The sequence below is a fragment of the Anopheles stephensi genome, chromosome 3 (genome assembly GCF_013141755.1).
Source record: "Anopheles stephensi strain Indian chromosome 3, UCI_ANSTEP_V1.0, whole genome shotgun sequence".
Classification (NCBI taxonomy): domain Eukaryota; kingdom Metazoa; phylum Arthropoda; class Insecta; order Diptera; family Culicidae; genus Anopheles; species Anopheles stephensi.
This window is the reverse complement of record NC_050203.1, coordinates 58,107,668-58,124,151: the sequence shown is the minus strand read 5'-3', so window position 1 is coordinate 58,124,151 and position 16,484 is coordinate 58,107,668. Positions and strand designations below refer to the sequence as shown.

At 47.7% G+C, this 16,484-nt stretch overlaps 1 protein-coding gene across 1 annotated transcript in view; it reads right to left on the bottom strand.

Moving 5' to 3' along the window:
- Positions 1–129: 129 nt before the first annotated feature.
- LOC118508974 (serine protease filzig) overlaps positions 130–16,484 on the bottom strand; it is a 37,428-nt gene continuing 21,073 nt past the window's right edge. Inside the window, exons 2-8 of the mRNA XM_036048952.1 lie at positions 4,130–7,251; positions 3,858–4,047; positions 3,589–3,775; positions 3,102–3,286; positions 2,519–2,634; positions 2,204–2,323; positions 130–1,207 (exon numbers count right to left, since the gene is read on the bottom strand). Coding sequence (XP_035904845.1) covers positions 1,043–1,207; positions 2,204–2,323; positions 2,519–2,634; positions 3,102–3,286; positions 3,589–3,775; positions 3,858–4,047; positions 4,130–7,251 — 4,085 coding nt within the window. The 3' untranslated portion in view covers positions 130–1,042. The remainder of the gene's footprint in view (positions 1,208–2,203; positions 2,324–2,518; positions 2,635–3,101; positions 3,287–3,588; positions 3,776–3,857; positions 4,048–4,129; positions 7,252–16,484) is intronic.

Genomic DNA, 16,484 nt, shown 5'->3' with positions numbered 1-16,484 from the left:
ACCAATGCTGGAACTGTCCGTTTGCGTTGGGCGAGCAGGATTTGCGTGAAGGAATAAAGAAGAAATGCCGTAAAAATTGTTCGGACAAAAGGACAAAGGTACACCCCGATGAGCTTATTGTTTGTAGCTTCTCTACAGTTTTAACCATTCTATATTTTAACGTGTTTGTTTTGTATGTTAAATTAAAATAATCACATGATCGTTTTCTACACCGGTTTGAATTTGTTTGACGCTTCTTCTGCTATCTTTCCAATTGTTTGGAGCCACCTCTAACGGGCTGGACCCTTTGCGCCTGGTCCTCTAACCTTGCACCTTAATGCTTGCTGCGGCACCGGCATCACGCAGACACTGGCCGCCAGAAGCGTCAGAAATAAATATATCCATTAATAAATAGTTTGAACCACTAACAACAATGTTTAATAAATTAATATAAATTACGCTTAACAATGACTCACCGAATCACATCCCCTAACAGATGCACTATGAATGCAATTTGTCCTCTTTTCCTGCCTATTACTCTCCGGCTCGCTATCGCCAAAATATATCATACCTTTATACCACTATTACCTCTTCTTAGCGCATTGAAACCCTTTTTGTGCAATTGTTTGTCCGGGATGCATACACCGACCGTCTCTACTACCTATGCATTCGGAGAGCGCATTCCGTACTCTATCTGTGAAGCCAGGTTAAACCTAATCTTTTTGCTACGTGTGTTACACACTTGCTAACCATCGCTATCGCACACACTCAAAGCCCCGCACTCGGGATGCACTCCCGGTGAAGGGTTTTTGTCTAGGGACATAAATCCCATACTCAAATACATACATACAAGTGGGCATACATACAGACACACACGCGCTCATTCATGCTTCCACACGAGAAGTTTTGTAGATCCTTGCTTTCATACAAGCACACACGCACACACACACATATAAACACCTTTATACCCATGGTGCACACCGATCCTTGTCTTTCGGATGCACATGCACACTAGCACCAGGTTCTGTTAGCCGGCGGTCGGCGGTCCGGTCGGCTGGGGATGTTATTTCACGCCAGTAACGCTTCGTAGCCAGGGTTTGTAGAAGGTTGTTCGCATGTAGACACCGGGCAGATAGGGGGCAGCACACCGGATACCATGGGACACGGTACCGACCAGCTCGTACCGGCCATCGGGACGCTGCAGGACCAACGGACCACCACTGTCACCCTGTGATGGGGGTGGGGGGAGAAAAGCAGAGAAAGCAGAGGTATTTAATAACATTAAAGTTTGGTTGTTGCCAGTTGGTGCTGCGCCCGGTGCAGCTGAAACGATCGATTCGTTTTAATTATAAGCGTAATGTCATTTTTATCACATGGCCCGGTACGTGCGTGGTTGAGTCTCTGTGTACGTAGGTTAAATTTCAAAATGAAGGAGAAGGGTTGTTTTGGGCGATATTTTGGTAATTAGCAGCCGGTGGGATGCACCATGGAATCATATTAGAGCCGAATAACGATGGTGCATTATGAAGGGTAATTGGATCTTGTTTCGAAGCGTAACGCGCGTACATTGTGCAGAGAGCGAAGAGAGAGGGCGTCCTGATTATTAGATGGAGCTAGTTTCAAACGTTCAGTCGCGTTTTATAGCATGCATAGTGCTATAATTTAAGTTGAATCCAAATCGATAGCTTTAATCCTATTGCGGGATCCATTTCCGTCAGAGCTAGAGTTACTAAGCATGTTTAATGTTTATGTAATTTGATCATTAATCATTAAATCATTATTACGATATCTAATAAGAGATCTCGTGCAACCTTTTAAAAAATCCCCTGTTCAAAATAAGGATTTTCCAGCCCTTAATTTGTACCATCATTATCACACAAAACAAGTATCCAGCTGCAAGGCGCATAAATTAGACATTCACGGCAAATCCTTGCCGCTATCTCCCGACGGAAGCGAACCTCGGTAAGCACGTACATGCCATGGTTCCCACGATCCACGGACGGACGTACCAGTCGGAACCATTCAACAGAAGCGGTAGCAATTTTTGTTGATTATGCTAATGAAATACTTTCAGAAGATGACGGAAATTAATTAACCGAAGCTCCCAATCAATAATGCTCCGAAGCCCCGTGACCCCGTTGTTCGGAGTTGGGAAAGGAGAACGTGTGGGTGAGAAATCAACCGTGATAGACGTGGTCCCGCAAGTACCGGAGGAACTGCGTACCTCGCAAGAATCTCGCTTTCCGTTGGCGTAACCGGCACAGACGAACGATGGTAGGATCTTCTTGTTGTGTCCGGCCATGTGGAACATCTCCTGGCAGACGCTGTTCTCGATGACCGGCACCTGCACGGATCGGCAGCGGTACAGTTGAGGGTAGTTCATTTCCGTTGTCGACACCGGGCGGCGATGGTGTGTATGCAAATTAATGTTCCGGTGGGGGCGTGGGCATGAAAAGCAGGGGTAAAGGGGAGAAGAAAATCTCATTAGTTGTAATGCGAGTTGTTGTTTGCGAATGGCGATGATTTAATGTTTAATTACCTGAACTTCCTGCAGGACGGAGGGTACACCGCCACCGTAGGTTAGCCGGCCCCAACCCGTCACGGTTGCCATGCGCCCGGTAAAGTCAGCCTCATCGCCCGGCATACAGATTGGCACTGGGGAGTAGAATGGAAAATGGAGACGACGTTAGACAACCGAGCAATGCTGGAGAGCAGTTCGAACAGCAGGACGGTCAATCGGGCGTGCGGTCGGTGCCGATGCGGGCCGTTCCCGCATTCGACTAATGGGCGAGCAATCAGTAACGACCGAATGCCGGCTGGCTGTGATTTGCCCACGTAATGGAGTGGATTAAGTTGATTATGTAAAGGTTAGGGGAAGCAGCCGAGTTTTGATGACATGGGAAGGATAGTTCTTAGGCGAATGGGAGCGAGAGAGAGAGTTCGTGTTGGCGTCCCAAGGAAGTTGATTATGAAGACAGCAATTCGCGCTGGCAGCATACCAACGAGGTAAGTATTTGACATTTCCCCGAAACGACTTGCCACTTAGTCGGTGGAGTTAAACTTTCCGATTGGGAGGTGAAGCGGTATGTCCAGCAAGGAAGGAAGGCAGGACGGAAACGTACCTATATGAACGTCGTAATGGATGGGATTCTCGAGCTCCAGGATGGCCAGATCGTTCTCGAAGGTGGCTGCATCGTACTGCCGGTGAACGATAACACGTTTCACGTTCTTCGTGACGGAGCGCTTCGTTTCCAGGTCGCTAGAGATGTCGAACTCTCCGAACACGGCCACCAGCGAGGCAAGGAAGCTGCGAAATGGAAGGTGAGCGAAACGGAATTTGTGTGTTATTGCAACCTTTCTGAAAAATGAATCAATTACGTGAAAAATTTCCCCGAGTGGCACCGTAAAAGCTTTCTGCATGTTTTTGTTTTCTGAAGCGTCGTTTGACATTTTGTCAATCGGAATTGGGAAATAGACCGAGCTACCGCTTGAGGGATGCTTTTAGCTTATAACGCATTTATTGCTACATGCACTTTTGCATGCATTTTCCGTCGCTGGAGGAAAGCTTTTCTTCGTGCCACTGCTGAGAAACTCTTTCGGGCAACGTACCCCGGTTGACAGTGGGCAGCAGTGATGACGTATTCGTTCGTGATCAGCACACCACCGCACTTGTTCTTGGTGAAGAGTCCAAGCCAGGTCGACTCCCGAACAAGCACCTGCCAGGGCCATTCGCCAAACTTCGATGCCTTACCGCCCACCACCCGTCCACTCTTCATCAACGGCCGCTGGCCACAAACTGCAACGGGGAAAGGTGCATTAGAAATTTTCTTTGAGAACCCCTTTTGCCCTGCTTTCCCATCCCCTCGTTGCATGCTTACGAATCTTTCTTCCTCCTCCGGGCTGCTGGTCCACCGTCTCGTTCGTCTCCTCACCAACGTCCTCGTCCTCTTCCTCCTCCTCGTCCTCACCGTCCACGGCGTTCTCCTCTTCGTCGATCGTTTCGTCTTCCGGGGCGGCGGTGGTGGTCGTCGTCGTCGAGGATGGGCGTTTGGTGGGGCGCTTCGTAACCTATAAGAGTGGTTTTTTCAACTGATAAAAAGTGGAGTTGCTAATTTTTTATCATGCATGCCTAGTTGGTAATCGAACCTACTTTGGTGGGTTTGCGCGTCGTCGTCAGCTGGGTCGTGGTGAGGTCGGCATCGGCCAGCGTCGGTCGGGTGCTCGGTTTGCGCGTTGGCCGCTTGGTGGTGGACGCGCGGACCGGTTTCTTGGTCGTGCTGGCAGCTGCCGATGGTTTCGGAGATGTCGAGGGTTTGGGTCGCGAACCGGATGCGGTACTGCTGCTACTGCTGGCCGACGTTGAAGGCTTCGGTTTCGTGCTGGACGGTTTGGCCGGTTTTGCTGGACTGTCGTTGGCGATCGGTTTGCTGAGTGTGGTTGCGGAGGTAGGCTTTGATCCGGTGGTTGGTTTGGTGGAGTTACTAGGGCGTCGTACCTTGGTCGGTTTCTTGGAAGGGCGAGACAATGGTTTGACGGAGGTTGCGTTACTGACAGCACTATCGGCCAGTACGGTAGGCTTGGCGGTAGGTTTCTTTGTGGAGCTTCCGGAGCTAGTGGTGGTTCCGTTGGCAGGCTTTCGATTTCCACTCGGACGCTTCTTCTTCTTCTTGGGCTTTGGAGTCGTACTGGACGTGGGAGCCGATCCTTCGCTGGTAGACGAAACTGATGTAGGCGCAACGGCGGTAGTAGCGGCCAGTGATCCAGCTGTGCTGGTGATGGTTAGATTTTTACGCTCCTTCAGAATTTGTTCCAGCTCCTCAAAGTTGCCATTGAACGTCTGCACAATCTTGTTGACCAGCATGTTGACCTTGTCCTCCTCGCTAGCCGGAGTTCCGTAGATACCGTTCTCGATCTTCGTGATGTTCGACATGGTGGTAGGGTCGGTAAGATTCAGGTTAGGATTGCGCACCGGCGGGAAGTTGTTGATGTCATCTGGCGTAGTGTACAGTTCGTTCTTGAGTGTGGATACCTCGACAACTGCCGGTGGTCCGTACGTTTGCAAGCTGGGTTGTTTCGGTGGTACACGGTTTCCGATTGGGTACGATGGCGTGGAACCATACGATGCAGTCGGTCCATATGGAGCGTACGTGGAAGAGGCAAAGTTACTGATTTTGTTGTTGTTGCTGTCCACGATTGTGTAGATGGCGGTGGAGGTCACAGTGTTGTCTAAGGCCGGTCGGCTAGTTGATCCAAAGTAGCCCTCATCCTCAAAGTCCCCGATCGACGACATGTAGACAGGTGGTGTGTTCTCGTAGAAACCGGGCCGAGAACTGCTCGGTGCTACCGACGATCCTATCTTGTTGTTGTGGTTGTTGTTCCACGTGGAAGAAGTAACCAGTCCCACGACCGGCTTCGGAGTGATGTGTACTGTAGGCGATGGATTATCAGATGCACTTGCAATCTGAATGTAGTTAACGTTGGCCAACGTGGATGGGTTCTGGTGAGACAGTGTCGAAGATTGTACGATATACTCTGGCAGTTTGATCGTGGTGGCGATCGGACGTTTAGTAGCAATCGTTGTGATCTTCTTCGTCGGCTGCACGGAAGAAACGGCCACAGTGGATGCGGGCCTTGTTGGTCCGGTGTAATAGCCACTGCTAGCCAGTGTGTCGGTTGTGATAAGAACCGGTCGCTTGGAGGTGCTCGATGAAACTATGATCTTCGTCGGTGGTGGTCGGTGTGTCGACGAGGGTAGCGGTTCACTTTGTGGTGAAGCAGATCCTCCATAGGAAACGGCACTGTTCGTTAGCAGAGTGGCCTGTACTACAACCGGCGCCAAAGTTGGTCGCTTTGTGGGCTTCGGACTGTAGACGTAGCTCGTGGAAGGGACATTGCTGGTGGTGTGCGTCACGGTCGGTGCCTCAGTCTTTTGTGGCTTGGTGATGTAGAAGCTGGTCGGTCCGTACTTGTCGTAGTCGATCGAAGCCGTACCGTACGTGGACGGTGCAGTAGATGCCTCAAACGAAGCCTTCGTTGCATTGGCATCATCGGTTTCGTACTGTGGACCAACATTCGAATCGTTCAGCATAAGAATGATCGATTCGATCGAGGGAATATTGTTCATGGAAACAGTCGGCTTGGATTGGGTATCATTTTTAGTGTCATTCGAGATTGTCTGCACTAGGACGTACTGGCTACTACCAGCAGCTTCATTTGAACTCGGTTGTGTTGGTTTCGGACGAGGCTTGAACTGTGGCTTTGGGTAGGTCACCTTCACAGGCTTTACCGTTGGAGCTGACTGTTGCGGCACGGCTTGAGATGCCTGCGGTACTCCAGAAAAATCATTCGGATTTGCGTAGCTCTGGTCAACAACCCCATGCTCGTTGAGAAGATCCGTCTCGGCTGCAGGGTGTGTAATGTCACTGTGGTCGAAGAACTGGCTGTTCTCCTGGAAGATCTGGTTGGCAATTTGTTGCACACCGGTAGCCGTGATGTCGGTACTCGTTTCCGTCGATATGGAAGATGATCCAGCACCACTAGTTTCACTCGAACCCGTATCACCGTACGCACTCAGCAGTGAAGGAATCTCCGCACTATAAACACCATCCTTGTTCACCTGCACGTAGTGTGTCTCGTCCGATTCCGTCGTAGATGGGTAACCGAGCGAAGACGAAGGCAGCTCATCGCTTTCCGTCTTAATCTTATTGGTGGACGGCGAGTACACAGACACCGCATCACTCGCCACATCGTACTTGTTCGCACTGATACTGTTCAGCACAATGTCCTCGTCCAGATCATCATTCACGATGTAGTTGTTGTTCTGGATTTTCGTAAACAGTGGTTTAATTTTTTCACTGCTCGCCGTATACCCTCCGCTCGTGTCCGTTTCCAGCGAATCCGGCTTCGGTGGGTCCTGTTCCACGTGCACCGTACCCTCCCCATAGCCACCGCTCGTCATCTGGCTGCCAAACTTTTCATACTGGCTGGCAATGGCTGAACTGAGCGACGACTGGGCCGACTGTTCGGTGGTGTTGATTTGCTCCATCAGTGCGCCCGTCGCCAGCGTATCCTTCGTCAGCGGCAACTCGCAGCAGGTCCCGAACAGGAACCCATCCATACAGGCACCCACGACTTCACCCTGCCGCTGGAAACATTCGTGATTGAACATGCAGATCGTGGGGCCACGTCGTTCCGGCTCACGTTTCAGCAGCGACCGCGTAGCATTGCAGAACTTTGGCGTAATTCGGTACCCACCGAAAAGTTTTCGGCTCTCTGTTTTGGGGGTGGGGCGGCAAGAAGGAAAGCGAAAAAAAGGTTAGCAAAATCGGTGAAAGGACAGAGTGCATAGCGAGTAAGACAAAAAAAAGCGGTTCCAAACTAGCGCTTGGGATGTTGAGAAGCTGTCACAACGTTGACCCAGCAAACGCTAGGATGAGAAGTTTTGTGGGGGGAAGAGTCTTTGAGGCCAGCTTGGTCGCGGGGGAACAGGTACGTGACCTGAAACGAGCTGAAAATCTAGCACGAGTTCTTTGCCTTCCATCTGCAGTGTGTTGCTGCAGCGCTGGGTAAACAGTAAATTTTACTGCTCGGCCTGGGTTTTTTTTGTGAGTCTCTTCCTCAAAAAGGAGCAAGGCGATAGAGCAAGGTGGCCGTACCACACCATACAGTCACAGTTTCCCACACGCTAAAATCTGCTGCCGGATGCTTCCTGTATCCTGCACAGCATCCCACTTGCAGCCGCAGGACCTACTTCTATCTTCCTGGCGCGTGTGAGCATGTGTGTTCTTGAAAAAAAGTATCGATTTTTCGTAGGCGTCAAGAAGAAAACCGGCAATGGAGTAGGGAACGAATCGGATTGCATTTGTTACGGTTTGGTGACCATTTTGAAATGGTGTATCGGGAGATGTGGGAGAAAAAAAACACACACACACACACACACACACACTCTTCCCTACAAAACTCAAATGCCACCCATTAACCTACGGGCGATATAGGGCGTTCGATCGATGTTAGGACATGAGGGAAAAGCTTCACTGACGGGCATCTCGTGCGTGATACGGTCGTGTTGTTCTAGGGAGCAGTGTAATACCACGGTACGTCATTTCTGATGCCGACATGGTCACGTAGAATATTGCACCATGCTTGCGGGCAACATAGTCCGACCAAGCTCAACCGAACGTGGGAGGATGAAAAATCCCCGACGCGAAAATCGGTGATTGCTCCTCCAATCGGGATCGGGAAGTTTTGAGGTTAAGCTTTTGCACGTTACAGTCGGTGTTGTAATAGTAGCCGGGATTTCATGCGAGTGCTGTCACGCATAGAGCATGTGGTTTTTCAATTTCAGTAGCTTAAGGGGAATTAATTCTTTATTGGTATTTCAATTAAGTATGTTAAATATTTTTTACAAGCTTCAAGGGACAATATGAAGCAAGAAAATTATACCCCAAAATAGCAGATTAATAATGATAAAATATCGAAAAACGTGATCAAAGCACAAAAACAAACCACCCACTTTGTAGCACACTTCCTTCGCCAAACCGTTATCATTATGAAGCGATCGGATTGCAAGCGGAAAACCGTTTACCGTTCCCAATCAATCCTACGATGGGCCTCGGAAATGCGTGCAATATTTATCCTTGCGTTTACTTTTCTCTCTCTCTTCGATTATACAAAAAAAGAAGCAGCCTGCCAACATTTGCTGTACGTGCCAACCAGCGCCAACCGTTTTGTATTAATAAACTGGTTTGCCAAAAGGTGTAATAAAATGGGTAGCGGGCGGTGGTGGTGATGCCTGTCGCCCGGCGATTCTTGCCTTGGCCATAACAAGTCACCACCGACCACACTGCGCGTGCTGGTGTGTTATCCCTGGCGTAATTCAAACGATATGCGTTGTGTATTTATTTTATTCTACCCAGCCTTTGTTCGGCTGTGTACCGTCCCCGCAGCCCCAATGGGAGAAAATGCCGGAAACCGGAAATGGCAAAGGTAAATGTTTGCCAAGAATGGTAGGGCATGACCTACGAGTACGAGTGGGCGCAGCACAAGAATATAGGTGTGGGGTCTGGTGATGGTGATGGAGGAAAAAAAACGAATTACAATCAACGAACCACTTCCCTACGCACACACACACACATGGACAGAGGACGCCTCTAGACACGTGTGCCGTTGACGTCACGCTCTGCATACGCTGATGTGGCATCAAGATTAATTCTACACGAAGATGTACGCTGAAGTTTACTCAAAATATGATGCAAATTGAACAGCCACTTGAGTGTGTGCTTCTAAATGGGGGGGTGGGGGGGGAACTTGCTGGATTTCTATACATTTTCCACCATTTTCCAGTTCCAGTTGATGCCTTGTTAAATATTGGCACAAAATGAGCCTGCGAAATGGATTTGCTGCTCGTTTCACTCCACGCTTCTTTCCCGTCAATCCTACGGCAAGATTCATAAATCGTCAATGTGTGTGACGCAGGATGAGTTTTTGCAAGGGGCCAAAAAAAAATTACCGGAACCTTGGCTAAATCGGCTCCAGCACCAATTGAGCGTACGCTCAAGCCCCTTCCGAGCAGCGGTTATCGATCAACCCCGGGCGAGGGCCGTTGACGCTTGCAGAAACATTTAATCGCGTGCCAGAGGGCGTAGGCAATTAATTTTCTTTCCCTTTTCTCTGGGGTCGTGTTGCGTTTCGCGCGTACGCCCGCAACGTGGAGTGTAAATTTTGCAGACCCGCTCCACGGTGGAAAGTCTGGATGGATGGGGGTCCCGTGTTTGGCCACAGCGTTAATGTCGTCACTTTCGTACATTGTCGTCGTTCGCCGAGCAGTTGGTGAGAATTTGACTTTTGCCATGCAAAAAAGGGCCGTTGTGGTGAGAAAGATCGGAGCATCTCGGGGTTGAACGTTGATATTGCAGGAAAGCTTCTGAAGCTGCAATCTGGGAAGCGTTGCCGTCTGAGAGGGTGCTGCGCATCATTAATTTCAATGTACATTCTTTGTTTTATGTGACGGTGGCTTTCGGTCACGAATGGTGAAAAGTGAAATTTCGTACGAAAGTGAAATGGGAAGCGTCACTGCACGGATTGTGTGTTCCCAGCAATGGGGTAATCGTTGGAAAGATTATGGTTGCGGAGACTCGTTGGATGGTGGAGTTAGAAATTAAGCTTTTATTAATTTCTTACTATAGTGTTATAAAACAGGTAATCTTTTTATTAAAAAGAAAATCAAATTATCCTATTAGGCAAAAATTTTATCAAACGAACATTATCATAGCCCAAGTACCATTCCGCCGCACCGCCTAATGACATTCAAAAACACAATTATCTCTCGGAGAAGCATACTAATTCCACCGTAAGCTCAAATCAAATGAGCTAACTAGACACACAGTCCCCGAAGGCACTTCTCGTTCGGACGGCATTCATGAAACTCTAGCTCCACACTACGGCGCGGCACGTTTGGCAGTGGCCCATCCTTTGGTGACCTGAATATTCTTTCATTAGCCCGACTGCCTGCATCCATTGTCCGGGTGTACCCGGTGTGCTCCAGGTGTGTACAGCATTCGATTGTCCTTTCAACCAAATCCCAACACCTACACTAACGCAACCACTCACACGCGTACATTGCTACCGAGGGCCTCCCAACTGAGCCTCTGCAGTGTTTTGTGGTGTTGATCTAATTTTGAGCCACATACGCTTGGGTTTGGTGCTGGGTTCTTGTATGCCAAGTCGAAGTATGAAGGGTAAAATACCTTTCCTACAAACACATAGACACAGAAACTCGTTTAGATGCCATTCCGATCTGTCTTCATCTGCAAATCCCTACCGTATAATCCGAAAAATTTGGCGTAAACGTTTGAGCTGCTCGGTACCGGGCAGCCAATGTCAGGCCAATGTTTCGTGGTAATCTCTTTGTATGTGTGTGTCTGTAGAATAAAATCGACTCCTTTTCTTGCTTTTTCTTGTTTTTTCTCTCTCTCAGAAAACTGACTGTAGAAAATGCGGTTCAGTTATCGCTTTTACTAGCTGGTTGATAAACGTTCGGCCCAACGATAATCGTTTGGCTTTCATGAATAAATATTTTTGTTCCTGCGTTCTTGGGGGGGATATAAATTTCGTACTCGTGCACGCTCTGTGGCAAGTGGCTGTTAATGAGACAGCGCGCGGTGACTGTTGTTTGTCCGTGTGTCTGCCGCAAAGCTTCAGAAGTGCCGAAGGATCAAACGGCTTTCGTGCGATTGGCTCGGTGCCAACACAATTTACCTAGAGCTGCCTTTACCGGTGGTGGGAAATCGTTTAGGGGAAAAACAGTTTCACAAGCTCGTACCAGGCGAACGTTTGCTCTACAGGATCCACAGGATTCTGACTGGAGCTGCGGTGTGGTGTGCTGCTGCTGCTGCTTAAAAAGCAAATTATCCTGCCGTTTTCCGGTTTGACGGTTTCCGTTACGGGTGGGCCGTTATTATTGGGACGAAGATAAAGTGGATAAACGTTTCACTGCAACATACTTTTTGACGCCAATTATTATTCATTGCGCTGAGTTTCTTGCCCTGCCATCGCTTGGCAGAGGGGGGGTAGAGGGGAAAGGAAAATGAGAATTAAGGCATGATTTAATTTCAATTTAACAAGAAATGACATTATGGATGCTTTTGACGGTGCCAAGAGCGAGCTGTACCGGGTTGGTAAATTAATTATGACAGTGGAAGCGTTTCACACAGATTGAGTGTTGCTGTGTTAGTGTGTTGCGTTTTGGTGCGATCTTTCCTAGGAGTATTTGAATGATGAGGGATTTAATTTCATTTCCCGTCCCATTTTGCGGGTTCTCTATGCGTTTGACAGGGTCCTAAATAAATGCAATGTACTCTATTTTCATCGACTCGTCGGAAGGTGAGACGAATCGGCTGTAAGTGGTAGAAATCAATCTCTAAAATCTCTTCCAATCACTCGACTCACAGACCTCCTACCGGCGACTGTTCGAACACGGTACCGAAACTCTATTAATCATTTCACGTTCCATCGAGAACCTTCAGCTTGCCGAACTATGGCAGAGAGGAGCAGTAATTAGAGAGGGACCGCAGGCAAAAGGAAGGTAACTGCTCCAATATAAAGATATTACGAAAAGCGTTACAAAAGAAGCTACAATAAATCAAACAGTTGCTCCTACATTTCGATCCCTCCCACAGCTTCCTCACTATGGGCGTAGCAAATTTATAATAAGTCTCTCTGCCGCCTAAAACGGATCCACTTAAAACCTGCAGATCGTTGATCTTTGGATCCGTCGGTGTATAGCGGGCGGACGATTTTGAACCTGGCCCGAAGGTTCATTAATCACCCGTGTAATTGGGCCAAGGGTTCACAGGTTGAAAAATCGGTCCCATTCCTACTGGGGGCCGCAGTTCGGAAGCGTTTCGGGCGTACACCGAGAATGGTGCATTCGGTATTATGTTTGCTCGAGCCCACACCAGCAGCAGACACTGGGAGGCTTCAGAAAAAAAGGAAGGCGAATTGGATGCGAAAACTGCACCATCATCCTTGGAAAACGTTGGACATCAGGTGGGCAGAGAGGCACAATGCTGGAACATTGTGTAGGTGATTGTTTGGGGGATGAGTTTTGGAGGTTCGTTTCGATTGCGCCCCGAACAGCTGGCCACACGGCAGGTGTGTTACGGTTGGGGCCCAAGAAAAACTGTTGTGATTAGATGGTTTAGTGAGGTCCTGCCTACACCTTTTTTTCCAACCAAGCTAATCCAAACGGAGCTACCCACCCCGAAAGGTAGGTGATGTTTTTTTTTGTCTTATTTAGATAAACACAGAGCATTTGTTATCTCAGTTCGTTGGGGGTCATTATAGCCAGGGCCTGGTGGACACGAAACAATTCAGCTCCGTGAATAAGACACAAAAGAGGCAAATAAAATCTACAGCACGAAGATCATCGTAAAAACAATTCGAATTCGTTTCCAGCACCAAAAGGACGCCAGCATAAAAGGAGGACCCTTTCAAATTTTCATTTAATGCTTCTTTATCGTCGTGTTCTGAATCCGGAGTCCGAACTGGCGAACGTAGCAAGGATGCTTCTATACGCGCTCGGGTTCGTTCAAATCTTGGACGAGATGATGCGGAAAATTACTGTTCGGTGTGGGAGGCATTCTGTTTGGGAGGTGTTTTCGTTCCATTGTCTTTTCGTTTTGTTTGCTCGCAGTTTGACCTTTTGCTTCGTTGGTGGTGGTGCTGAGAACAAACGAGAGAGACAGAGAGAGAGAAAGAGACAGCCATTTTCCGACCGGCGCCCAACAGAGGCTTAGTCACGTTTTAAAATTAATGTGGTGCTGAGCGGTTGGGCCGACAAAATAAATCTTTGACGCTGGCTAAAAATAAATGTTTGCACTTTTCCCCGCTTAATGCCAAATAAACGTTATTTGAGCAGAGTTTTCGCATTACTGTTGGATACGGTTTTGAAAGAGGTTTTGGGGGCATGTTTGAAGACTACCGGGCTAATTCTGATGGAACGTTTTGTTTTTTGAGCAATATCTTTTTCTTAAAGAATATCGGAAACAAAAAGAAAGTTAAATATGAGAAGAACTTCAATTATTGTTATTACATTAATATCTTGAAATTATGTTAGTGATATTAACTTAAGGTTCTTCTGCTTCTTGGCCTAACGATCATTTCAGGTCTTGCCTGCTAGTGCTTAGAGCAACGTTTGGAAATTAAGACAACCAGGTTTTTTGATAATCTTTTATAAAATTTGTAACGTTTTTTATACGCAGAGGTAAAGAGGAAGGTAATAAAATCCTGTTCGACCCTAGTAACTATAAGGTTACAACAAAAAACCTTCCAGATGAAGTAAGCGTAACTTCTTTTACGTTATCTCTTATTGAAACCACGCACAGGATTTCCTTTTTCTCTCTCTCACACACACTCTCTCTCTGTCTGTCTCTCTCTCTCTTGGACAGTCAGGATTGTATCACCTACCATTTTTGGCTTATTAAACTTATAGATATCATGCCTGGATGGGATTTGTACCAAGAAGCTTAAGGTTATAACTTTGGTTTATTATGCTACGATTTAATAACACGTGATGAGAAGGTATCGAAATTCTACAATCATTTTTTATTTGAATTCGATGCTTTTTGGACATGACAAGCACAATATTCTTATGTAAAGCTCTATCATGATCCTGCAGATAAGCTATAGAAGAATACAAATTCAATCAAATCAAAACCATTCATCGTCACTATTCTGCTACCATGTGCCTCACTGAATCGTATCAAACGCCAACCCTCAACCAAGCTTTCTCGGTGATGCCCGAAAGCAACAGAGTCACATTCCTAGCATTCATCATGCTTATCTAGCATTTCACCGGCCAGTCAATTGGGCGATCAGAAGCGCAACCTTGACGGTCACTGTCAAAAACTCAAAACCCTCCCAAAACACACATCCCACCCCGCAAAGTAAAGCTCGGCGCACACTGCTGCTGCTGCTGCTGCTAGTACAACTGCTGAAGTCTTTTAGCGGCTTTCTCTTTTGCCGTCATTTCTTGCTCTGTTTATTTTGCTTTCCATCTTCCGATTGCCATCCGTTCCGATTGCCGGTCCCGAACCGAGTGTTGTCGTCTTGAAATCAAAGAAAAACATTCCACCCACCGTACGGCATGCTGTTGCAGAGTTCGCTGTCTACCCCGTCCAAAAAAACCCAGAGGCGAAACAGATCATCGTCGAGCATCACTCCGTATGCCCCTGAACTCTGTGACGGTTGAAAAGACGATGCACGAAAGCATAATTGATGATAAGCGCTGCGTGATGATCGCGATTTGATTTCTTTTGGAGAGGATATATAATCTAAGCATTGGCTTGGGATAATCTTGGAAGTTGACTGACTGACCCCGTGTCCATCGTGTTCGGAAGTCATAAGTAAAATCTACCAAGCTGAAGAGCTAGACATTTTCTTCCCTTGGGCGAAGTGTGTTTGGCATCGTTGGTGGCTTTGGTAAGCGATGGAATCATAGAGAATCATTTGTCTCACTGGGTGTCCAGCAGCAGGTCATTAGATGCGGTGGGAGTTATCACACTCAACGCGATCGTATCAACCGGAAGCAGGAAGTGCAGGTGCCAAATCAAACGCCATCATTTGGCTATGCTCTCTTCCCAGCAGCGAGCTCATTTTCTTTGGACCCGGTGTTATAATCTTGATCAGTTTTGCACCTTCGTTGGAAGCGTTCGCGTGCAGCTTCTGGAGCATATCGCTTCCCTTATCTGGGAGGGAGCCAGTCGGATGGATCGGTTACTTTGAGCAACTAATTTACGACGCCTGGAGCTGGTACGGGGGCCTCGCTTGGCACACTATTGGGGTCAACATTTGGGCAGAAGTGGAATAGCTCAGGTGCCGGCCGGCGATGACCGAGTTATCATCATCACACATGCTGGGAGAGGCGGATGGCGTGCGTGCGTGCGTGCGTGAAACCGGGTCGGTCCGTCGAACCGTCCGGGTGGACAATGTGGTCGCTTGATGAGTCGAGATAGCTAATTGGGGAAGAGTGTTGGGAGCAGCTAGGAGAGAGAGACATATCTTCAGATGAGAAACCTGGAGAGTTTCGGCAGCATAATCTGCCACAGTGGCATAATGTTTGGTGGTAATGAATTTGGGAACATATGCTCACCTAATTGGAGGTGGCGTTAGTAGCGCTGTTTAGTTTCGTTCGTGATGAGATGAGAGTGAACGTTGCCTTGAGATACATTAAGATAAGGTGGAGATGATTTATTAGTGTAGTCTATGCCTTAAACCCTTCGATGTCTTTGATTCTGGCATTAATTTCCTTTGATTCAAATATTTTAGTTTGTTCTGTATTGCGTCGAAACTCTACTTACCGTTTGTCTTGAACTGTTTTCCCCAGCTTAATAGCAAAAACCTTAATCAACAAAGGTTTACTTTTGATGGGCATAGATTTGTTTTTGGGTTAAAAGCTGTACCTAATTTCAGCTTTAACTAGCCACCATTGTTATCAGCATAATGATGGCTGGCTGGCATTAGTACCCGATCTCCCATTCACACGTGGTCCAGTTTAAATTGTGTTAAACAAAATAAATCTTTACGCACGAAGCGAACGAGCGATTATTTACCCTTGCGGCGCCAGAGGAAGGCATCGATCGTACCAGCGAAGAAAACAGTACAAATCGTAAAAGCGTACTGCTAGTAACAGTATTTCCTGATGAGCGTATTGTGCTTTCGGCGCAGGCTTAATATCGCCATAAAATTGATCCATTATGTACGGACCGATTACATCAGATCGGGCTAGAACGTTTGCCACTTCAAACCACTGACCCAGTTTTGCCCTCCGTCTGTTTGTGGGTCACGTTCGTTTGATCTTGGTGGGTTTGGTGGATTTTAAACTCTTTTCCCGGTTTCAACGCCTCAGAAGGAAGTTATTCTAGCAGTAGTGTTATCGCAACGGTATACGAAAAGGGGGGGGGGGGGGGGGAGCTCGTTCTTCGATATTATCATGAGCGTTGATTGCG